The sequence below is a fragment of the Centrocercus urophasianus genome, unplaced genomic scaffold (assembly GCF_019232065.1).
Source record: "Centrocercus urophasianus isolate 14NV4802_14NV808 unplaced genomic scaffold, USGS_Curo_1.0 seq_73, whole genome shotgun sequence".
NCBI classification, from domain to species: domain Eukaryota; kingdom Metazoa; phylum Chordata; class Aves; order Galliformes; family Phasianidae; genus Centrocercus; species Centrocercus urophasianus.
In genome coordinates, this window is record NW_024885344.1 from 406,251 (window position 1) to 430,715 (window position 24,465).

The 24,465-nt window shown below is 43.2% G+C and overlaps 2 protein-coding genes and 1 long non-coding RNA gene across 10 annotated transcripts in view; 1 reads left to right on the forward strand and 2 right to left on the reverse strand.

Moving 5' to 3' along the window:
• The window catches only part of TNRC6B (trinucleotide repeat containing adaptor 6B), a 127,090-nt gene extending 117,566 nt beyond the window's left edge, over window positions 1–9,524 (reverse strand). For 4 of the 6 annotated variants that reach the window (XM_042837599.1, XM_042837603.1, XM_042837602.1 and 1 more), the window contains exon 1: window positions 9,308–9,524. The gene's annotated coding sequence lies outside the window, so the exon portion shown is untranslated. The remainder of the gene's footprint in view (window positions 1–9,307) is intronic. The other 2 variants (XM_042837605.1, XM_042837600.1) reach the window with 1 other exon arrangement.
• Window positions 9,525–10,619: 1,095 nt separating this feature from the next.
• LOC122170689 lies at window positions 10,620–13,195 on the forward strand. The gene is made up of 3 exons (XR_006171828.1): window positions 10,620–11,017; window positions 11,404–11,534; window positions 12,729–13,195. It is a non-coding gene; the product is annotated as an uncharacterized LOC122170689 (long non-coding RNA).
• Window positions 13,068–24,465, reverse strand: part of FAM83F (family with sequence similarity 83 member F) — a 31,401-nt gene continuing 20,003 nt past the window's right edge. Inside the window, exons 6-7 of one of the 3 annotated variants that reach the window (XR_006171827.1) lie at window positions 22,006–24,260; window positions 13,068–13,150 (exon numbers count right to left, since the gene is read on the reverse strand). Coding sequence is in view for 1 of the 3 variants with exons in the window: in XM_042837803.1 (XP_042693737.1) it covers window positions 24,196–24,260 (65 nt within the window). In the remaining 2 variants the exon portion in view is untranslated. Of the gene's footprint in view, window positions 13,151–13,616; window positions 24,261–24,465 lie in introns of those variants that run through there. The other 2 variants (XR_006171826.1, XM_042837803.1) reach the window with 2 other exon arrangements.

A 24,465-nucleotide genomic window follows, 5' to 3' on the forward strand; every position in this document is an offset into this window, starting at 1 on the left:
TGTGTGTGTGTATGTGCATCCCCAAAACTGCTTCTACTTTTTCTCAAGCCCTTCAACACTTCATCCTAAAGTTTGTGAGAACTACCAAAATCGAGGGTGCTGGGAGTACCCTTTATCTTACCTGACCAACTGCATCTTCTTGAATCACACCCTACGTTCATTTATCTCTCGGTGAGCTCTCTAGAGCAGAGGACGCTCCCCCTGTGCTCTCCCCATCCAACCTCATTTGACAGGCAGGTTTTGGTGATGACTGAAGCAGCTGGGAACTAAAATGTGAGGAGCTGAGAATACCGGCTACTTTTTCAGCTCTATACCAAAGTTTTACTCAGCTAATGCAATGAAAGAAAATTTAGAAACAAACAAACAACTCATTTCTTTCAATTGTTCATCTTACGCTCACTTAGGTGTCCCAAACGAATGCTTTACAGGCACAAATGAGAGCTATTTCACACTGCTAACACGGCTTCTCTCACGATAATAGCAACAGTGCTCGGAACCTTAATGGCACACAAGCAGTCATTACCACCAGCATTACAACCGGGGTGTAATTTAATGGTGCTCTGGTGGCAAAAAACGAGGATGCAGTCAAGATGGACAAAGTGAAAGCAATCCACTTACACACTCCCAAAGCTTCAGCGTTGCTGAAGAAAAACAAGTAGAACAATAGCAAGGCTTTATTTCAGGGTATTTGCAAAACGAGGGAAAGCCTGTAGAAAACAGAGGACTTGAGTTTCAGAGTGGGAAGGAGAACGAGAGGGGTGGTAACTAGACCAGACTTGAAGCATTTTTGTCCATCTTAAAATGTTAGCACGAGAGAGAAAACAACTTCTCAACAGCTTGACTTTGAACCTGAAAGCTACAAATAACTTTACTGCTAATAATTCCATCCAAATCATCACATCAGGTTATTTATACCATGAAAGGTAGACCACTCAGGATCGAAGTTTCCCTTTTCATCTACAAGTAACAGTTACGAAGACCTATGTAACAATATGTTAATCAAACAGCAGCAGAAACAAACGAAAAACTGATAAAGTAGGCAACAGGCACCTGCCCTGGAAAGAAGGGCGGCTTATCCAACCATTGACACTTTTAAATGGGAACTTCCAGGGATGATTTAAAACAGCACCATTAAAATCCTTCTAACACATCACAGGACTGGGAGGTAATGCCCCTTTCAAACTCTTCAGTTCTTATTATCTGCATGTATTATAATTAGAAGAATATCAAAATCTTCTTTCTTAGAACACATCAGTACTGCTGCTAACTCCAATAGGCGCAATGCACAAACAAGGGAAAAAGAATCTTCGTCACACAGAGAAGCTCTAGATCTTACAGCCTGCAATGCAGCTTAGGGGGGACACCCCATCAAATTGGGCTGAGACAGAGCAGTGAGGATGATGGGGATCAGGGGATCCTGTTGAGAACGAAGCTTCAGTCACAATTTACATTTCAGTTTAGTCTCTGCTGCTTTACACCCTGAAATATTCTGAACGGATGCTCCACACTTATCACATTTCTAGTCATAAACAACTGACTTCTTGGTTTTAAGCAAAGACATTTTCTTTGGCTTCCTGCTAACATGATTACATATGCAGAGAAGTTCAGATCTTAACAGTATTGAAGTTAAAGGAAAAAAAAGGAATACGAAGTTGTTAAGCAAATAATTTGAACTACAAATGCAAACATCAACTTCCAGTGTAACCAGCTGCCAAGTTCAGCTTCATCAATATTTATAGCTGACATCAGTCTGAATTGGACTTCTCAGCTATTTAGGTGCCTAAGAAAAGGACAGGAAGCCAATTTTCAAAAATCTGTTCTATATTTAACAATGTTACTTCAACCCTCTTCAAAGAAATGAGGCAATGCATTTCATTTTTATGGCTTTTTTTTTTTTTTTAATTTAAAAAGAATATGAAGTTATTAGTGATACAAGTCCAGTCTTCAACAGTGCAAACTCTGCTAAACACACTCAGGACTACTGAGCGTGCAACTACTTGTAAGAGAAGATTGGGGCCTGCTGAAGCAAGTGCCAGGGCACCAAATATTTTGTCATTTGGGGGTGGCACAAAGCAGCTCTCCAATATTCTAGAAGTGGCATTGTACTTAAAAGGTAGGTAGCCAGCATTTATTAAACTGAAATACAGTAATAAATACTCAAGTTTACCTTTTGGCAATACACAATAACTGATTTTCACACCTCCATCATACCTAAAAACCAAACTCTTTAACTTTGCTCCTGGGTTCGAACATTTTTCCACATTTAAATGGGGGGGATTGTTCATTATTAAATTTTAAAATGAATCAATATGAATTCCCAGCTGTTTTTTTGAGTTGCAGCTTTGTAAAACTGAGATAACATTGAGGTAGTCAGTCTCCTTCCACAGCTGAGGCAGGGCCAAGTGCAGCTGATACACGGTATCCACGCAGAACTACCAGTTTATCTAGTTACCCAAACTGGTGAAAGCAACATCATCCAACGCAGCCTAAGCACGGCGTTACAACTGCAGACAACCAGACCAATTACGTCTTTGTGTTCCTGCCCGCCCTGAGGCCACTGCTACCGTATGTGGTCAGGAGGATTTTCCATGGCTTACTAGGCAAGGTCACAAGCATTTGATACAATGGGATTTACATCTTTGGTCTGAAACGTTTCTCCCCGCGCTAATTCACCTTTCTCATCAGAGGAAGACTTCTTGATTTGAATGCGTTCTCTTCAACAGAGAAGTTCACTTCCAACAAGAGTGAAGGTGACCGGTCGATCTTAATTGTTTCTCTGCGTACTTTAAAAATTTGGAGCTATTTTACTGGAAACAAATTGTTTCAAAAGTGAATGAAAAAGCTGAGCTGTGCAGCAAAGAACGTATTTCCCCTTTCAAGCCTCATTCAGCAGATTGAGTGCAAGCAGAAATGCAGATAATGTTCCTCTAACCTTTTGTTAAATACAATTTTAAAAACTCTGAAAAATAACTGAAGTCTGTCTGTATTCCTCACTCTCTCACAACAGTCACGTTTGTAATTGCAAGTGTACACAGCAATTAAAACCCAATAAGGCCGAATCATTTGACAAATAGAAAGAGTTAGAAAGCTGGCTTGGAAACAAAGTTCCCCTGAGAACCCAATTACATATGGAAGGATATGAATTTAAATTACAACGGCTGTAAGAGTAAAACTTCCTCTGTGGAAGTGCTGGTGGTGCCAAAGTGCTCTTTATTTAATTTCTTCTTAGGAGCAGTTTAAGTTCAGCTTAAAAAAAAGAAAAAAAAAGAAAAAAAAAAAAACAAAAAAAAACAGAAATTCAACACAAATTTCAGAGCATACGTGTTCTAATAGCAATTAAACTACCACATTTGGAGCAATGTAACAATATTGTGATAATCATGACAAACTTACCCCAGAAAATTCCTCAAGAGGGTTGCAAAAATAAATAAATAAATAAATAAAAACCAAAAACAAACCCACAAAGGTGGAAGTAGCTGACAACATCCTAGAGCAACTATTTGATGCAACGTTATGGCCTTCTTTCTTCAAGTGATTTCCAGCTGCTTCAGATCAAGCATGGCCCAGAATTCATTCAGCCATGAAGCACTGTTTTCTACAAGAAGCTGGGGCAAGGGAACACACTGCATTCCTTTACCTCAGGGACAAAACATTTCACTCAACTACTTGATCCTAAGTTTGTATTCAAGACATCAGCCTTCCAGTGAGATCTTCCACCTACTAATCTTAATTCAGAGTATCTGCAGTCAGTGTGCAGAATCCAGCAAGCTGGGTTATTTGAAGCAATGTATCACTGTATGAGCGAAGGAAGCAAATGTACAATGCAACTTCATCTTGTACTTCTGGAAACACTTAGGAATCATGAAGTTATGATACGACCGTGTGAAAAAGCAGATTCTACTGTTGGCTGTAGCAAGAAAATCAAATGTACACCAAGTACTTCAACTGTCTCCAGAAAAGGAAATCAGATTATTTCTAAGGAACCAAAAACATTCCAGGGAAGAAGTAATACATTTTCAAGTGTACAAGTGAAGATCTGGGTAACTCACGTCTCCTGAGCCACAGACAGTGACTAAGATGTCTGCACCTGTAGCTACAGCCCATGCTGACGCAGGGTGCCCGGGTAATTTATATCTCTTGGCTGTAGGAAGCAGAAGTCAAGAGGGACTGCCGTTAACACGGGAATCGCCTCAGGGCCAAAGCATGTTTAACGCACAGCATGCCGGCAGCCCCAGCGGGTTCCTGTTGTCTCCCGAGATGAGCCCATTTCCTACCATGAGCGTGATTCAGGGATGAGGCTCTCACAGGGGTCACGGGGCCCTGGAGGTCAGCAAGGAGCCTCAGAGCAGCCCAGGGATTTGTCTGTTCTGATGACATGCCAACCTAATAAATCAAACTTAAAAGAAGAATGCTGGCCTAAGGCTTTGCAAACGTATCGCGTCTTCATTTAAAATCAGACTTAAAATTTCACTTATGAAACTTGTCTGCTTTCGCCACATGACAAACGCACTAAGGACCTGCAAAGCACAATCAATGTTATAAGAAAAGCAAGACTAAGATAGGAAAAAATGCAGTTTCAGGATAGAAGATCAGGAAGGAAGAACAAGAAAAGAAAACATTTGTAACTATTAAAAGACAAGCTAGAACCTGAAAATGTCCAAATTCAGGGAAGTTATCAGCGTAGGCGCAACTAACGCTCTTTGTGGACCACTACTAAATCCAACAGCACAAAAGAACAAACTTCTCCTACGGCAGAAGCCTTCGCTGCCAAAAGCTCAAGATACTAGTGAAAAAACTTCAGTCAGGTTGTTATCACTATAGTTCATTTCACTGCACTCTCAACAGCTAAAATGAAATCACAGAAATTAGATCAACTAAAACCATTACTGAGCTATTTCCTTCGCTGCTCACTGAGATGGTTTAGAGGGCTCTTCCTCACAGAACACCCTACTATTGTATCACCTTTTGCCTAATCCTCTGTCAGGCTATTTAAAATTATCAACCCTTTGTTTTGCGACTTCACTTCTTATCCTCTCATCCTCTAATTAGGTTTTAAGCCTTCAATCTTCTGCCCGACAGGGTCAAAATACGCTGCCTCTCAGTTTATACTTGACACATTTATTTTGAGCAGTGCTCCACGGCCCGCAGCAGGAACACTGTCCTACAGTAGCTCCCATTTTTCCAGTCAAACAGCGGATTTCTCAAAAAACCCAAGAGCTAAACTAAGAGCTACCTTTAGACGTATTTTACTTACCCTTATAAATAGATGTCTTTTTTTCCCCCAGTCAAACACTTATTTTCAGATTTTTCGCGGAGGGCCCATTGTGCTTTTCCTAATCTGCACACATTACCTCAGGAAATACATGTGAGATATCTGATTTCAGAACTTCTAAAGCTGGCGAGGCCCAGAAACGCAATCCGTACTGAGTAGCTGAAACTGGAAAAGGTCATCTCCATAGCTCACTGCATGGTAAACACGGGGAACATCCAAACTCCAACCACAAACCTTACGCTGATGAGAACTTAAAAACCTCAGAACTTCCCCTACAACATGCAATCTTTAAGTGCAAAAAACGCCCTCTTCTTCTTACCACTACGAGAAGGAAAATGTACTCGATAGACTTATTGCCTCCTGTTCCATGGAAGAAAAAAAGAAAACAACAAAACATCCATTCTTTGAAGCAAAATGTGCTTACTTCCCTGGGGAAAAAAAAAAGTTTTCATTATTTTTGCACATAGCAAAGAAAATATGGAAAGTAAAGCAGAGAAATGTGAAGAAGCATAAGAGTTTTACTGTCTGCTGAAAGTGACAGGGAAGAGGAACCAGAATACCCTACCAGCTATTACCCTCATCAATTCACAAGCAGAAATGCCAACTGGCAGCTCCTTGTCTGACAGTGACAGCTGGCTCCGGTACCAGAACACGTCCCTGCTTCTATTAGCAGACGGTAGCAGAAAGTTTAGTTTGGATTAACAAGAAATCGAGAGCAATTCTTCAGAGTCTACATCACATGCTGTGTGTTGGAAGAACAACAAATTTTAGTGTGTACTTTTATCTGAAAAAGGAAAAAGTTATTATTAAGGTATGGAACATTATCAGCAAGAATCCAGGAATCCTGCTATACCACATCCGGTTAAACAACTAGAAAGACACAGTATTAATTGCTCTACATACCCATCACTAAGTTCTTGCTATTAGAACACAAGGCAGATAACTTCCTATCCTTTCCCCAAGACAATGTAACATTTTACAATTATTTTTTTCCAAAATACATCAGAAAGACCATTCAAAGTATTTCCAAAGGCAGCTCAGACACACACACTGTAAGGGCTGAGGTGGCAAAACTTATGCTGAACAAGACCCACCGGTACCTATTTGAGAGTTTCAGATACGTCCTCCCTTACCTATGCATTAAATACACTTAATTTATCATATGAAAACAAACAAATGCCAATTCTTCACAATGACAGACTTACTGATCCAGACATAAAACTCAGAAGAAGGCTGTATGAAAAATAAAATCTCATACTAATAACTGAAGTAAGGTGTAAGGGGCATCGTAAGCATTGTATAATTTATAAGTTGTTGGTGCAGACAAAACTAGTGAAGGTAACGACAGCATCAGAGCAATTACTGAAGAAGATCATCGCAAAGAAGCTGCACAATGACTGCTGATCATCATTACTGCACAAGCCAGACTATCCATGTATAAAAAGACATTCTGAGAGGGGAAAAAAAAAAGAAAAGAAGGAAAATAAAATAAGATAATGGCAATAAGCAGCAAGGACAGAAGATTTTGCATCCAAGACAGAGGAAGTTTATTCTCTGTGGAAGACAGAGAATAAAGTAACCAAACCATTTGGGAAACTATTAACAAACCCATTCTAATCAATAACTAAGTTCCTAGATGTTTTTTCTATGATCTCCAGTTTGTAATTCTTAATAATTGTAAATGCAGCCTTCCATGAGCAGAAGCACACCATTTTTACCATAAAACAAAGTCAAGAACCAAGAGAACAAAATCCATTTGAACTTCTTCTCAAATGATGAGCTCTGCAGCACTCCTCAAACTCATTCCACCATTCTGGATGCAACTACACACCCCACTGTTCCAGTTGCAGCTATGTCTACATATCAGGCATTAGTTTTGCAGAACAATTGATTTCTGTTTCACTGCTACTTACCATTGGAGGCAAACCTCAGGCTAAACTTACTGTTTCAGAACTACACTAGTTTGTTGTCTCCGAAGCTCCCTCCTCTTCAAGCCATTCCCCAACCCTGGGAAGTGGTTATTCCACAAGTTGTAAGGATCAAACACTCATCACCACACAAAGCCACCAGACAATTTTCTAACTGCAGAGTTTGATTGCAATATTCAGTCACACAGTTGCCAGCAGGCGATACTTTTTCTGATTCACAGTTTCGAGATTTTTCTTCCCCAACATCAAGGCGGACCAAACCTTATTTTTTAAGATTTCCTGCTCAGATTTCCAGCTGAATGTGCAGCTATGCAAACACTGCAGAAACATTCCAATTCCTACACTGTTTTATAAACCAGGGTCACTGTTTTTCCCAGTACTTTCACATTACTGGAATTAAGAGAATCTTTTTTACTAAGCAGCCCGATAACATCACAAGGAAACAAACGAAGACTAAGTTGACGAGAGAATTACGCACATTAGAATTTTACCAATTAGCACTGCCAATTCTGAGTTAATTGCATGTAGACGTGCATAGTTTTACATGAAATTGTATATTCACAAAATGTTTACATACAATATAGCTAGCCAAGATGAAAGTAAAAGATATAATGATCATCTCACCAAGTTCTACAACATAATATCTGCCTGCACCTCACTGCCACCACAGCTTCACAGCAGAAAAGCTAATGCACGCTTGCTGCCACACAGGGTTCCACAACTCCCCTCAACTTTTTTTTTTGCCAGGCCATTTATATCTTCACCACAGAACTGCCAAGCTTTACCTGCCTGGTAGCAGAGTTAGCAACGCATGGGCGAGGAGCCACCTTCACCAAGCACTCCCAACGTCCACCAGCACGGAAACCCCAGCACTGACAGTGGATCACGCAGAAAAGCCCTGACCTTATCTTTGAGTTCAGGACCTCGGGTGCCGCAGATCAGAGCATTTGCTGAGCTCCTCAGCAGCACACGTGTTCCCAGGCACCTGCACTGTCACAGCAACCATAGGAAAGGTGGGATTGCTAAGCAACTTCAGTACAGATGAGCTTAATAGAAAGCTGCTTGAAGAAGCAAAGCTGTTCTTTATACAATCATACCAAAAACTGAAGTTCAGTTCATCTGAATAGCAATGTTACTGGAAAGCAGTACACAAAACTTTCATACAGAGCTACACAAAATGCAAGGGTTTACCTACTGCTACTCAGAAAGGTTTTGTAGATGAAAGCAAGACTGGAATCTGACAAGCTGTGGCTAAATATGATTATGGAGTGCAAAAAAAAAAAAAAAGGCAGGAAAAGTTAACTCTGAAGGCGCTCTGCAGACTTGACAGAGAGATATCAAAGTGACCGATCGGGATAGCAAAAGACGGCAAACGAACCGCGGGGAGGATAAAGCGGCGCATACAGCGTTAAGCCCATCTGCTACGGCCGGGACAGCGCAGCACTGAGCCCACCAACGCCTCAGCCGTGCCTCGCGGCAGCCGCTCACAACCCTCGGGACACCGCGCTGCCCACCGCCGCCTCTCCACACCCAACCATGGGCTTCTATCGCTATCAACACACCGGGAAAGTTTTCTACCCCCCTCCCCGCGCCGCTGGGACACACCTCTCGGCACCGTCCCTCCTCCCACCCACATCCTCGCATCGACGTTCCACACAACCACCGCGGGCCGCCCGGAGGACCGCCGTCACCTCAGCGCCGTCCCCACAACGCGGCTCTCTCCCGTTTCGGCCCTCTCCCCGGGAGCCGGGAGCCGCGAGCCGCGCACGGCGGGGCCTCAGCCCGATGCGCGCGTTGTCGCCCCCTCCCCCCCCCCCCCCCCCCCCCTCCTCCTCCTCCTCCTCCTCCTCCTCCTCCTCCTCCACCCCGGGCCCCGTCTGTGGAACCGGAGCGACGCAGCTTCTCCTCCCGCCGCCGCCGCGTTGTGTGAGCCCCCCTCAGCCTGTCCGCGGCTTACGGGAGGGTGAGGGGGTGGGGGGCGCGCGCGCTGTTAGCGCCCATGGCCCCTCACGGGCGGCGCGCGCGGCCCGCGGGCGGGAATGGCCCTGAGGGAAGCCGTGAGGGGAAAGGCGGAGGGAGGGGGGGAGAGGGGACAACGCACACTCACCGCTGAGGCGCCGCCACGCTGAGCCCCCTTCTCCTCAGTGCCGGGGGGGCGGCTCCGCCCGGGGAACAACGAACGCCAAAAGGCTGCGGAGCGCGGCCTCCTTTCACGGCCGACAGAAATTAAAAAAAAAAGAAAAAAAAAAAAAAAAAAAGACAAAAAACAGTTTAAAAAAAAAAAAAAAAAAAAAAACTTTCCTCGCCGCCGTCTCCCTCCCCCGAGGAGCACGAACCCAAACACACTAAGACACGCCCCCGCGCCGCCCCTCGCACCGCCCATTGGATTGCGCCCCGACGACCCCCACGCTGATTGGCTGACTCGTCTGCTCGTCTCATCTCTCTCCGCCCCTGAATGTTGTCTATTGGGGAGAGCTACATGGATCTCCCCGCCCATTAGCCACGGCCCACGTCCATCAAAGAGAAACATCCGCCTTCCAGCTGCTCTAATTGGACAGTCTCGCCAGTGCCCCCCCAATGATTGGCTGCCCCGGCTGACTGTCACGTATTGACGTCGCCTCCCTCGCTGGCTGCCCGACCCTCCTCCCACTCCTCCCGTTGGCTGGGAGGTTGGCCCAGTAAATGAGACGCCCGCCCCTGTTTGCCCCGCCCCCTCCACGCTACGGATTGGCCGGTGGGTTGCACCCTCGCACGCCATTGGCGAAGGGATGTGCTCGTCACACCGAAACACGAACAGGCCCGCCCATCGAGCCGCGGCCCTCGGCGGCGGCGCTGGAAACGAGGTCGGAGGGGAGGCTGCACCAGCGTGCGTCCTTCCTCTGCCCAATGGAGGAGACGGGCACACGCAGCAATAAGGAGGACCGCGGCCAGCGCCGCCTCGTAATGCCAGGCGGCAACAACGCCACATTCCTGCCGTCTGCAACGACATTTGCTTCTTGCCCCGCCCTTCCCACACAGCGATTCGGCGGGGCGGATGTCAGTCGCACTACTCGCCAGTCCATTGGTGCGCGGCGACTCCTCCGCAGCCAATTGGCAGCCGCTCCCGGTGTCACTCACCGGATTACGCGCAGGCGTGGGCGCGAGGGGGCGTTTCCCTCCCTATGGTTGGTTGAGTTAGCTATCAGTCCCCGCGCTGTCTCGCGGCGGCTGGGGGGAAGGCTGTGACGGGCTGCGTGATGCGGCGGGGGCGTCACGTGGCTCCCGCAGTTGCGCACGTGACGGGGCTGGCGGCCGTTAGTGTGGGGGGAGGGGTTGTGTGAGGCGCTCCCTGAAAGCGTGGTGGTTTGGCGGCACTGCCGCTCCACACGGTGTGCTGGAGGGAAACGGGGGCTGGGGGGGGTCGAGAAGAGCTGAGGAGACGAGCAGAAGCAGAGGAAGGAGCGCTCTGAGGGGACCTGTGGGGTCATCAACACTCAGACGTGGGAGTCGGTGTTGGATGACGTGGATCCCTTCCAGCTCGGACTTCTGTGATCACAGAGGCATTTGAGAGGGAGAGAAAATGGAGGTGTGCACCCCATTTCCATGCTCTTTTGGTTCTTCAGTATTGCTGAGGACTGCTGTTAGCACAGTGGCTGTCACCTCCCGACCTCACCCAGGCCTGTGTGCCAGTGCCATATTTCCACTGGGTCTCCTTGGGAGAATCCTGTTACAACACTGCAGCAGCTGAAAATGGAGTTTTGGTGCCAAAAAAGCAAACGAGAGATGCAATGACACCGACCTGGTCATGAGGATACTGAGGGAAAAGCCAGTTTTTGTGGTGGGTTTTTTGTTTGTGTTTTTTGTTTGTTTGTTTTTTGGTTGTTTTTTGGTTTTTTTTGGGGTTTTTTTGGTTTTTTTTTTTTTGGAGTGTGCAAAAGGAAACAACATACGTGGTACATTTTGTATAAGCCTGGGAAACCAGAAACATTCATGTGAGTAGAGTAAGAGGTGCCACGCTGCAATTGCCCCTGTCGTTTCACACGATAGAAAGCAAGCAGATTTTGTTGCATGGATGGTCCGCCAGGTCTCACGCCGGTTCACGTATGGATTGAGGGAATCTCAGCTCCTGGGCTAGTTCCTGGCTCTAAAAAGTCCTAATGTGTAAAAAGAAAATAGTCCTTGCTATCTCTTCACGCTTCTCCCATTTGCATTTCTGTCCAGCAGCGAGTGAGACTGCATTTTTTTCATCCACTGGATGTCAGTGTTACGCTACTGCTGTGGTGCATTGCCAGGTGCTGGGAGAACTTTGGCTGCTTTGGGATGAGGGATTCAAGAAGAGCTTTCTCCTGTGGTTGGTATGTGACGCTAGGGAAGCGCAGGGGAACAGGTTTGATAGAGTGTGGACATGCTGCTGCCTTTGGGACCCTACTCACAAGGCTCATAAAGAATAAAACCTCATGGTGACTGAGCCCTGAGGGAGACACGTGCTTCAGTACTGAGGTCAATTCCACCTTTGCTTCTTACACTGTGAAAATACATTGCCTCATCTCTTTAAAAATCAAATTTACTCATTATACCTGGGACAAATGATGCTGCATCTAACAGAGTGGGGATAAAACACTACAAGCAGCCTTGAAATCTGGAGTTGGAAGTTAGGTTTTCTTAGACCTGACAGTGGTTTGTTATTTCCAACAGTGCTATAACTTCCCTTTTAGAAATTTGCTAGCTTTTTAAAATTAGTGTATCTGAACGAACTCTGGTTACAATCACCAGAAGCTGTTGGCATTGAAAAAGTTATTGCTAAGCCTGTCCTTTACCTGCTTCAGATCATTTAACCTGCAGCTGTGTAGTGGGCATAGAAAGTACCTGAGTGGTTACTTGTGCTGCAAGTAGAGACAGGTTGCCTTCTGGGAAGCCGCAGCAAAGCATATGTCGGTGATCTTTACTGAGCATTATTTTTAGGTGTTTTGGTATGAAATGTGGCATTGCAAACATGATCTAATGCTGTGCTTTATCAACAACTGAATAGCAGCCAGCACTGGGAAAAAAAGATGGCTGTTGTTAAAATGATGATCTGTGGAAAAGTAATAAAAGAATTTATGTTTCTTGTTACATATGAAGACAGGCTGATTAGGTTATTCTCTTGCTTACTTCTTTCTATTGGAAGCTGCGTTTTGTTGTATCCTTTTCCTGGAAAGCTCCGGTGAAGATTCAGCAGGCACATGGCATCAAAGTATCAAAGGAAAAAAAACATTAATATTTGGAAACACTGGGGTACTTTAAAAAATACCCACTATCCTTATTTAAAAGTATTTATCCTAATTACTACTTTCAGAAAACAAGTTTTCTAAGGATTCAGCGTTTCCTGTTCCATGAGCTGACTGGTGAGATTTCCCAACTATTCTTATGCATCCTTTTCATAGATTTCCAGGGAGAAAGCAAGAGACAGAGGAAGTAAGACTTCATGTGCCTGGGAGCTATAAAAATGGGGATAGGAAGAAAAGATTTGTATTTAAAATAGAGAAGACTTCAATTTTTTTCTTTCCTAGGTCTTCTATAACAGCAGAGAACAAGCACAGATGAGCAACTTAAAGAAAAAACAGAGGTAATGAATATAATGAATACTAGAATTAAATGAAAGCAGGAGAAAATGAGGGAGATACATCAAATGTAATTTTTGAACTTGTAAGCTGGCCAGGTGATTAATGCTAACATTCCTGCTTTGCAAACCCTCCCCACCCAAAAAAAAATCGTTAAAACCCCTAATATTCAAGGATCTGAGCTTTAAGCCTCAGACATGTCTACATCCGTCACTGTACTCAACACAATAAGCTTATTTTGACATGACTTATTCTCGTGTGCCGTAGCCATGAAAGACACGCAGTTGCGACAGTTTGAAGAACAGTTTATGAATGTCCGAAGCGAAATGCTTAGCAGAATTTTCAACTTGTGCTGCCGTGCTCACATAATTCTGTTGAAAGGAAAAGGGAAAAAAGAGAAGTTTGTCAGCCCACAGCTAAAGGGAAAATATTACCAATTTGATGGCAGCTGTTCTTAAACAGAGAACAGTTTATTACAGTATTTTGTTTTGTCTTTTTTTCCTGGAGGCAAAACTAAAACAATGCTTCGTTAGCGCTATTTGAAGCTATTTAAATATCGCAATTTCCAGCAAAACAATATTAACATGTGGAGTTTTTTAATAGAAAAAAAGGCAATTAGGAAAATGTTTTGAATAATATTGTATTTCTTTACCCAGCCTTTTTTCTACCCACTTTTTTTTTTTTTCTTTTTTTTTTTTTTTTTCCTGCTATGCTGGCAGAGGAAGATGTCTGCTTCGTGCTTCCAGTTCTGAAAATGAAGCAGTGTGCACATAAAAGTTATTGGCAGCTGTGTTGAGGCCAGAGGTCGTGCAGCTCTTCAGGCAAGATTTTATTTACCTTTTCACCTCCCCGTTTCACCAACTTGGTCAGAGATGATACTCAACAGCAGCAGGAACTTATACACAACAGTTTGAGTCACCTTTAGCTGAACCTAAACATAAGTATGTGAAAGCAATTACAGCATTTTATTGTCACAGCTCCACCTTCATCATCAGGACAGCGTTAGAATTTTACATTGAGACATAGGGTAACAGCTTAAGGCGCTCTCTCCTTCCACTTTCCAAAGTTTAAGTGTACACTGGAGTTTCCACTGCTTCCAGGGCAGCCACACTTTTACATGCAGCACTTATTTGTGTACTTTTTTGTCACCCAGCCCCATTGCAATAGAATAATCAGGCTTGGGAAAAAAAAAAGAGGGCTGGGACACAAACCTCCCATCCCCTCCATCCTCAGGAACTGTGAATATATATGTGCCCTTGCAAGCAGGGAATCAGTAAGCTGTGCATAACAGGTAATACCATACATGCAGGACTAATGCTGTTGCTGGAAAAGCTCCCACCTGTCTTGTCTATTTCAAACTCCTACTAAGATAACAGGAGTATGTAATTTTTTCCTCCCAATTACTACTTTTTTTTTTCCTCCTGGGAGTTGTAGCTGTGTAGTAATTTAAGATGGCAGCTTTCCAAGGCTTTGCAGTGATTCTAATTAATTGGATACGTTGTTTAATTTTTATTTTAACTTGGGCTTTTTCCCTCATATTCAAAAGGTTTCCCATTATCCTTTATTATGAAGGAGATCAACGCAAGCAGAATGGCTGCCATTTTGCCTTTGTCTGCAGAAGCAACACTGCTGTGTGTTGAAAAGGTGCACTGCTGTCCGCACCCGTCAGAAGGACTGAAAGCAGTACTCAGGTGGAGTAGCAGTGCTTCTTTGGTCTGGTGAGCTGGGCACAGACTGCAAGCAGCAGTGACACTCTGCAAGAAGAATGTGTGAGAAGACATGAGTGGAGTATGGCAAACAGGGTGAAGTGTAACTGCAGAATGGGGCAAAAGAGTTTAAACTGAAGGGCAGAAGATCTGGAGGTGGAAACATCTGTTTCCTTTGGTGGTGTGGAAAATCGTGCCTCCTTCAGGCAGACTGAGGAGAGAGAAGGAGAGAGAACCCACAAAAATTGCCATAATCAGGGAGTTAGAGCTACCGTTGGACTGCTTAAACTCTCCCTCATGTTGGATGGTGGTTTCACTATTGCTCCTTTCACAGGCTTCTTTTCGCCCACAACTTCTCTAAAGTGGTGTTTGATGGGGAAGCACAATGTCTGCATTTTTATTTTTAAAACAGTACATAACAAGACTGCTTATTGCCACCTGCAGAGGAACCTGAGTCAATTACAGTAGAACCTGAGGACAGAAAGTGAGAATAATGCAGGAAGGGAGCACCATAAGAAAGAAAGCTAGAGGAGCAAAACAACTGCAAGACTGCACAACCTTAGGACTAGTAAAAAAAGATTAAAAAAGGAGTGCTAAAAAGTGGGAAGCTGCATGGAAGGTTTCTTGGATCCAGGGTTGCACACAGAAGGTGTATTTCATCTCTCCTGCACAGATATATGGGCACATGAGTGCACATGACCTTTCCTGGCCACAACCTCCTCCTTACTCTGCGTCAGCTGCAGGGAGGCCCTAGCAAGGATCCCAAAGAAAGAGCTGGACAGAGAATGGGGGGTTGATGACAGTGGTGACAGCAGGAAGAGCTGCACAGGGAAATGGACCAGCAGCAGCCGTTTCCATGACTTGGCCTCCAGCGGCTTCTGGAACAGAGAACAGTGAAGCTGGGTGGGCCAGGCTGTTTGTTCTTTAATACTCAAATCTGACTGCTTACAAACCCTGTGACTCACTCACTGTCCCAGCTTGTCTTCTGCAATGGTTGGCAGCAAAGTTAAATCTAGGTTCACAAGCACAGCTTTGTGTCACCCCCTTGATGGAAGCCTGCCAGCAGATTCCCTGTGGCTGAGCTGCTGCTGGGATCTTGGGGCGGGGCTGCATGGGTAAAGCCCACAGGCTGACTCCTGAGAGCAATCACAGCACCTCTTGGTAGCAGACGATCTCTTCAAAGCCACCAATTAATCACACACAAGCAGAAATGGAGGAAGACTCAATTGCTCAGGGGCTAACATGCATTTGGCCCACTGGGCTATTTTCTTTTTGCACAGGGAAGGAATGATGAGGAGGATTCTAGTGCATTTCATCATGCACTGACAACCATTTGCCAAATAGCATGTTCTCCCCACACATGTGAAAAAGCAAGCAAAAACCCCAGGACTTTCCTTTTAATCCTGCACTAAACCTCAGGACAACTAGAAGAAAGCCAGAAGTTTGTTGGGTTTTTCTTTCTTTCTTTCTTTCCTTCCCCTGAAGAGAGCAAGATGTTCTGTGGTTGCTGTTCTGGATTCACTGACTGTGCTAAAGAAAGCATGTTTCCTCTCAAGAGCCCTGAGCAGCTCAGTTCTACTGTTTGTTTCTGCTGCTTGGACCGCACTTGATTGCTGCTGCTGGCTTACTTCCTGTCACTTGAGAACCTTGCAGAGCTTAAACCAGCCCTGGCAGCAATTCTTCCTTACGGTCTTGCTTCCACAGGCTAACCATAGCACAGAGAACAATGAAAATACATATTAAAGCTACTCTTAACAAGGTGCTCCAGACCAGGGCTGTGTTCAAAAAGATGTTTGTGTTTATCAAGAGAGTCCAACTCCAAAATCCTTCTATTGCAGCCATTTCTTTTGAAGCAGAATTCAATGCAAAGACCCTACAGCGTTTTCAAGGGTTTCCTCACGTTAGCAACACTGCTGTGCACAAGTGAATTCCCAATTACTTATACCAAGCGCTGCTTACATGGGAGACTTTGAAACAAGATGGAGCCTGCCTGAAACAACATCCTCCTTTTGGCTGCAGGGTACAGCATCTGTGTCTGGCGCCTGTGCTTGTCTGTCTCTGTCTTTGTTCTTGTGAGTTTGTCTCCTTGGATGCAAAAGGGAAGCTGTTGGTCATACTGCGCTGTCAGGATCTCCAGCATTCATCCAGCATAACCCCAGTGGGTGCAGCGAAATTAATCCAGATTTGCTGAAGTATAACTTTGGTTCTGTAAGTTAATTAACATGTTTAAAAGCGGTTTGGAAATTGGTGAGAAACCAGTGGAGACTGCTTTAACTTTTCCTTCCAGAAAAGTTTTGATTTATTGAAATGCTGTAGTCATAAATACCAAACAAAGGAAGTGTCTTCACTGTGAAAGAGCAATGGCAGATGCTTGGATAAACCAGGAAACAGGTCTTTATTTCAGCGCAATGCCTGCAAGGATTTCTATCTCTCAGACATCTCCGAGAAGTTATTTTAACTACCTTTCTATGAGATTTATTAGGCTGTGAAGGAGAATTTCAAACAAATGGTAGAATAACAAAATCCTAGAAAGATACGCTGGTGAATTTTTGCATTGCACTAGGGCGATGACCCAGACGACCTAGCAGCCTTTTCCATTTCTAACATCCATGATTACCACAGTTATACCTCAGGACACTAAACAGAGCCATTTTCTTCCTTTCAGAAGCAGTAAAATGTCACTAATGGCCACGCTAAATCAGAAGAACTTATCCTTCTGCAGATGTGTTACACACTTAGCAAGACAGCTATAAATGATCCCACTTGGTTTATATTTGCTATTTTCCATTTCTGTAGTGCAAGTGCTCCGCTCAAGGGGGCTGCCAGCCAAGGGAAAGAATTTCTGGTAGGAGATTAAGGATAACTAAGGAAATGGTTGCATGACCTATAAAGAGAAGATCATAAATATTGCAACAATAAAACCAATAGCTCTTTCAAAGTTTAAATAGCTTTTCTTTTCAAACACTTGAAGTAAATGCCCTTTTCCCAAGGTTGTCTAGCATCTGTGCCCTGGGATTTTACTCAGTTTCACCAAATACATTGTAATTTCTCAGAGAGATAGCTATTCCTTTTAATCATTTTCGTTTGTGGAAGTGTCCTCTTCAGAGAAGCTGGAGCCCAGCTACCTCAAAGTGCCTTATTACTTCCTCTACCACTGAAGTTTCAGAGAAACCAGAGCACACCAGTAAAGTAGCCCCTGCATCTCTTAAGCACCATGGTCACAAACAATGCAAGATGAGGCAAGTACGATTCTGTTCCTCATAAGCAAGCAGCAGCACTTATATATATGTTTTCTTACATCCAAGGAACCTCGGACACAAGGATCTGCCTGTGTAAGTATTCAAGTATACAATTCATTTTCTTCACAGTCCCAACTGTGCAAAAAGCCAGACCTGGGCTGCTGTCAGTCTGCATGGTAGAATACAGCTGACATTCCTATCCCACACACTCTGTCGGCATGCAACACGTAGCTTTTGTTTTCGTGGTATGGGATCCAGCTCTAGAGTAAGCAATCTGTTTTCATGTGTTCATTTTTTTCCCCATACTCCATCTTACATCACTGTGTAGCTAATGCAGGGGAAGCTCAAACTGATGTGTTCCACCAGCTATGTCAGAGCAATAGATGCACATCTTGCTGAAGCATTCCCATTCCTCTGTCACCCCATCTTGCCATATTTATTTAATCTACATCTCAGGCCCTGGTTTGGGAGTACTGTTTTGGATACAATAAAAAGACACTACGCCTGCCATAGGCAGAGGCCAGAGAGCCTTGATATTAGTGCTCAATCCTGTGTATTGGTCAGATTGCAGAAAGCAATGTTCTTTCTGTAACAGCCACTCCAGATTGGTAAATCAAAAAGCTGAAGAAACGTGGTGTTTATTCAGCCCACAGTGGGCATGTGCCAAATCCACCCCCAAACTCATACAAAATGCTGATCTGGCCACAACCCACTGGCACAACGTACTTTTTTCACTTGCACAATTGAAATAAAATTCACTATTCAGCAGAAGCTTTTTTTTTTTTTTTTTTTTTTTTCTTCAAAGAAATTAAAAAGGCAAAAGACCCTTGAATACAGACAGTACTTAGAAAATATCCTTGACCTGACTTCCCGGTTGCTTGCCTATGACACCATATGTATTTGCATTAAAATAAGCTCTCATTTTTATATTCTATGTTTTAGGCCCTCTGTAAGGGCTACGTTCCTCGTTATTCATGTTTTCGTTTGGTGCTATGCTCCATCAGCTTTCCTGCACAAATTCCACACATAACCAGGAAAATACAAGCAACGATTTCACACATCCTCTGTCATTAAGTCTTGTCTTTCAGCGCACCCCATCACCTGGAAGTTGCCTGTCTCAGGTAAAAAGCAAGAGAAGAGCTGTTTCATGCTCACAGTTCTCCTAGAAGGTGACATATCTAATATTTTAGAAAAAGAAAACAAAACCTGACAAGGCAGATGAAAAGGCAGGAGCTGGTACTGCAGCTAGGCAGACTGAAAATGGAGAGAGAAACAGAGTTAGGAACATCTCAAAAACTTTTGACATTGGCAGATCACATTAGGAATTTAGGACACACCAGCAATTCTGCCCTAAGTTCCTATGCAGATGCATCTCAGCTATTCTTCCTTTCTCTTCCTTACTCTTCCTCACGTTGTGTTGAAAAGCATGGCAAGTTTGTCCACGTTGTGAGTGAGACTGGAGAAGCTGAAACATTACATATTAAGGTGTGGTTTTCTACATCCTCGCTCCCCAGGTATACACGTCCAGGCTTGCAGCAGAAATCAATAAGTGTTGTGACAAGAGTTAGGTAAACATCTGTCACTTCTGCTACATGCTACATCTGTAGGTTTCTCTTCTGAGAGGGTTTCTACTGTTGCTTGTGCTTTTCATAAGCTTTTCTTGTTTACGAGGATTCCCAAATCTGCAAATTTCCCAAATTTCCCCCAAGGACAGGGGACACAAGGTCTAGGTGACACAAAGAGGGCGCTAATTCCTGAACTGTACCCTGATTTTGAAAGAGCATGAGCAAAAGAGTCAGGAAACAAGAAAGAAGTAAATAATAAATAGTAATATTAAAGATGAAGTACATTTATCTTCGTTTCTTGGGAAACCTCCATAAGGTAATGGAAAAGACGCAAAGTGATGGTATTGTTAATACTGGAGCCCTGACATAACCTGTGAAATGAGCTTGGATTAGACAGACTCTTCTTAAACAGTAAGGATGCAATTGCTACATGGACCTTAAACACAGGAAGAAAGAAAAAGATTATGTTTTCTATAAACACATTTTCATGTACCATGATGCCCAGAAGTAAAATAAGAGACTGGATTTATTCTGAAACATGGTCAGGAGTTTTAAAAAAGGCTTTTGTATACCCAAACAAAGGGAGCGTGGGAAACAAGCTGTGGAGTTACTTAAATGTCAAGGATTGTACTGTACCAGGTAAACCTGAAATGTAGCAGAGGGATTCTGTTTCATAAGTGAAATGTCATTACTGATGGGTACAAATTATACAGGAAAGATGGAAAGGAAAACAGAAGTAGCACTTCATCATATGCATGTACAGCTGCAGCAAGACATAGTTCAGCTGCAAAGAGAGTGGTAATGAAAAATAACACCAAAGAGAAATTGAAGTGGACATCTGCTCCAGCCTGCTCCAGTGATGTAGAGCCTCTCTCAAAGCAGTCAGTACCAGAGGACAGTGTACTTGTGTGGGCAGCTGAATTCCCCACATCTGTTAAGAAACATAGCACTGGCCAAAGATGTTCATGTGTTACATGAAAACCTACTCTAATCTAGAAAGTACAGGTTCTTCAGAAACAAATTAAAAAATCCCAACAATCTAGGAAGTGCAGTTGAGAAGTTAAAAACAACACCAAGGAACGAATTACCTGAACGTAACACAGCAAAGAGTTTATTTGTTTCACTTAGAAAATATCTTTGGCATAAAGACACACGTGTGTTAAGTATACAAGTGCATCCCAAAGGAAGCATAGAAGGTACGCATTCAGCCATGATGCTCTTTCAGAACCACTCCCCATTTCACATCAGAAATAGCGAGCTGCAAGCCCCAGTTTCACTACTCTTTTTCCAAAACCAAGACTGGCCAGTATAGTCCCATGGTACACCACATGGTCAGCAAACCTGGGCTGAATGACCAACAGTGAACAAGATCCAGAGAACAGACAACCTCTTGGGATTGTCCAGGCTCAGGAAACAGACTCCAAAGAGAGCTGACCTTGTTCTTCCCAATAGCAACAATCAAATATCTTCCATCTTTCCCACTCCCTTGGAAGGCTAATGACGTGGTTATGTTTGTTCCAAGAGCTGGCTTCTTGTGCTAGGACAAAATGACTTCTTATTTGAAGACTGCTATAGACACGGCTATAGGCACTGCTACACCATCTGCTTCCATTAAGAGACTTCTAAGAGAACTGACGACCACTGCTTCTCACCCCTCTGCCCGTAGCACCATCAACAACATTTTATCTGGAAAGTGACAGAGGTTCATTTTACAGGTAGGATCCTAGTACTTATGAAGAACCACAATTAGCAAAATAAATGCAGTCACCTCACCAGCACTCAGACCTGTTGCCATAGAAGCAGCCGAATGTCCAAGTTCAGCTGATCTTGTCTGCAGGGAAGAACAAGTTCCACCAGAGTCTGAAACATCCACTCTGGATCAGCAAGGTTGCGTGCATCCCTTAAGAGTCACGCTGAGTTTAAGAAGCAGATTCACATCATGCAAGAAAGCAAGTTTGCTCTCTTCAATTCAGTAAATTAATAATGTGTAATAAGCCTGAGGAATTCTACTAGACTCTGGAGTCAAGGCATGAGATTAGACTTCTATGACTTTCGAACAATAAAAGTAGAGAAGGGAATTAAAAACGAATGAGCAAACACTACAGTTTAGAAACTGGTGTGGCATCAAAACATAAGACAAATTGATGAGAGATTCTCACTAGAAAGGAGATCCTGTTAGTTGACAAGGCTGAAGAAAGTGCTTTCGCATCTGCCATAGGAAAAAGAAAGTAAAGCGTGTTAATCAGCAAGCATAGAATAGAAGAAATAGTGAAATCAGCTTCTCGAGTGATTTAAGTTACTCCACCCAAGATGAAGCAACAAAGAAAAAAGCCTAAAGAGGCAGAGGACTTCCTGGAAAACCTGACCAGATATATTAACACAGTACTAATTAGTAAATTAGCCTATTGCACAATTTAAAAAATAAATAAATATCTTAAAAGTCCGAGAGAACAAGGAAGTACCAGGTGACAACATTCCTATCAGAACAAAGAACTGGAACCACATTGGCTTTATAAATTTCTCTTGAATCTCTGCTAACAAAGTGAAATAAATACCAGGAGAGAAAAAAAAAAAAAAGGTTCCAATCATTTGGAGAATAATGGAAGCATGGCAAAATCAAGCCATTTCAGATAGTACATACATATATATAGCAAATAGCTTTTGGCACATAAACACTGCACCCGCAGCCAACAGGATATCTCATGTATTAACTTACTTCTGTGTCCAAGTGATGGTGTAATTTCCAACACCTCTTCTCTTCCATTACCAGGAACAATTTTATAAAACACTGCTGATAATAGGAGCTGACAGACCTAGCAGTAAAACTACAGCCTGTTCCCAGAAGGCTATATAGAATAACTGTATAGAGTCACAAGCATTTAACCCACTGAGTGAAAGTGTATTTAACAGAGAGCATAATACCTTTGGTATTTTAGGGTCTCAAGATATTCTACAGGTTAAAACCAGAGTAAAACAAACCTTGTTGCTGTTCAAGTTAAATTCACTTCCAGGAAAGGCAGTTAATCAGTCAATCAATCCATTGCATTTCATCATCAACTACAGGCAGCTGTTTTAATGTAAGAATCAACATTGCAGTCCAGCACCTGGAAGAGCCTTTAGAGCAGCTTGTTCTGTGCTCGTAGTGCAGCAGTTGTCATTGCTGTGCACTGAGATAAACTCAACAGTGTTTCAACACAAAAAAAAAACTAAACCCATTGCTTCAGATGTCTGTATAGCTTTCTGGCAAACAAGTATGTTACCTTTCAGTTGTCTACTATGATTAGGATTTATTTTTCTTAGATATCACAAGAGTGCTTATTTATAACTGGAGAGTGTATAATTTAGATGGCAAGAAAGCAGAGTGAAACATCAATCTGCATACTGAGGAAACAAAAACAACCTGCTTCTCCACTTTGTTAGTGGCAGAACTGGAAGAGAGCCAGCGAACCTGAGGGCAGTGGTGTCGAGCACATCCCCTGTAATGAATAGTTTCACATACCGTGAACGTGGAGCTTGGAAACATGATGGCTGAGGACATGTATGATACAGGTCTGTAAAAAGTGGCAAGAAGATGAGGAATAGGAGTGGTCATTACTACATCTGACAGTGGAATAATTAGGGTCACCCGATGAAATCATCAAGTAAACCATTAAAATTGCCTGAAGACTGTTCTTTTTAATACTGCACAATGAACTCAGGGTCCACTGCCACAGAACACTGTGGAGGCCAAATATATAAAAGGATTTTTAAAAAAGGACTAAGTGCATTCATTAAGGCCAGGTCCAGAAGGAACTGCCAGTTCAGAAAGTCCACAGACTGCTGGAACAGTGTCAGAGAAAGACTTTTGTACCCAAGCTTGATTTTTTATGCTTCTGTGATCACCTGTTACTTGGTGCCCTAGAGAGAGGATAGCAGATTAGATGGCCTTTGGCCTGATTGCATGCAGCGTCTCTTATGGATCAAAGCCCATGATTTAGGCATTTTTTAGAGCTTGGAAATGTTAACCTGAGGCAAAAAAAAGAAAAAGAAGGGAGCATTTGAAAAGCTTGTCTGCCTGCTTTGCTTCTTTTCAGCCTCAGAGATGTGCTCCTTAATCATACAGTTTCCATGAAGGGTAAAGTACCGCTCACTTAGCAACAAACAGGATTTTATAGCAGCCATTGAAAGCTGTGTGACTGCTCCCAGATCTGCCCACTCTCCCATGTAAGGCATTTCTCTGACCCAGTCTCAGCTGCAGGTTAAACACTCCCCTAACACTCCAGTGCTTCTTTTTAACAGATTACTGCCAAATCGCTTTGTTTGACTACTATATTTACGACACGAAATAAACAGTTAAGATAGTAATCCATTGGCCTCTTCTGGCTAAACCCTTCTCCCCCAACCACTAGTTTCTGTGTGGGTAAGTGACAATAAGAATCTACAGGAAGACTCCTTGAGGACAAAGCGTTGCTATGCTGTCTGTAAACATCACTGTTTCACCCAGAATTTGCCACTGATTGGACTCTGACTTCCAGCCGATCGGGCCAATACATTTCTGCAATGCAGCCGAGTAAACAATGCAACACAGTGATTCTGAGTCTGTAACTAAACAGACTGAAGTAGCAGCATAAGTAAGTCTGAAAATCTGCATTTACCTGGACACAGAGCAAGCTCTGAGACCAGTCATCACAGTTGTTTTTATGTATAAAATCTATATGCACACACACGTATGGACTAATACATTCATCGTTAACCCTCATTTAAGGGACAGACCATCCAAAGTCTATGCTTCACCCAGTAAATAAGATTTAACTGGGGGTGCCAGCTGCATCCAGGATCACACAGTGGCTTGACAGACCACTGTGTAAGGACAAATCGATAAACATGTTACTAAGCCAGCTTGTTCAGTCTTCAGTTTCCCATGCAATCAAGATAACACACAGGTAGATTGTTTGCTTTTATCGCTTGCAGTGGAGTTTGGACCCAGGTTACCTGGAATGAAAAGAAGACAAAAAAATGTTACTATTAAGTAAATAAGATCCAGATGAAGTTTGGACTCAAGCTTTAATACTTGTTATTTATGATACGCCTCATGTTAGACCAACATCACTCCACATTCTCTTGGGGTTTTATTTCCTCTTTCTGTGAAATGAAGACATACTAAAATAATAGCAAATACTATTTGCTATAAGCCACT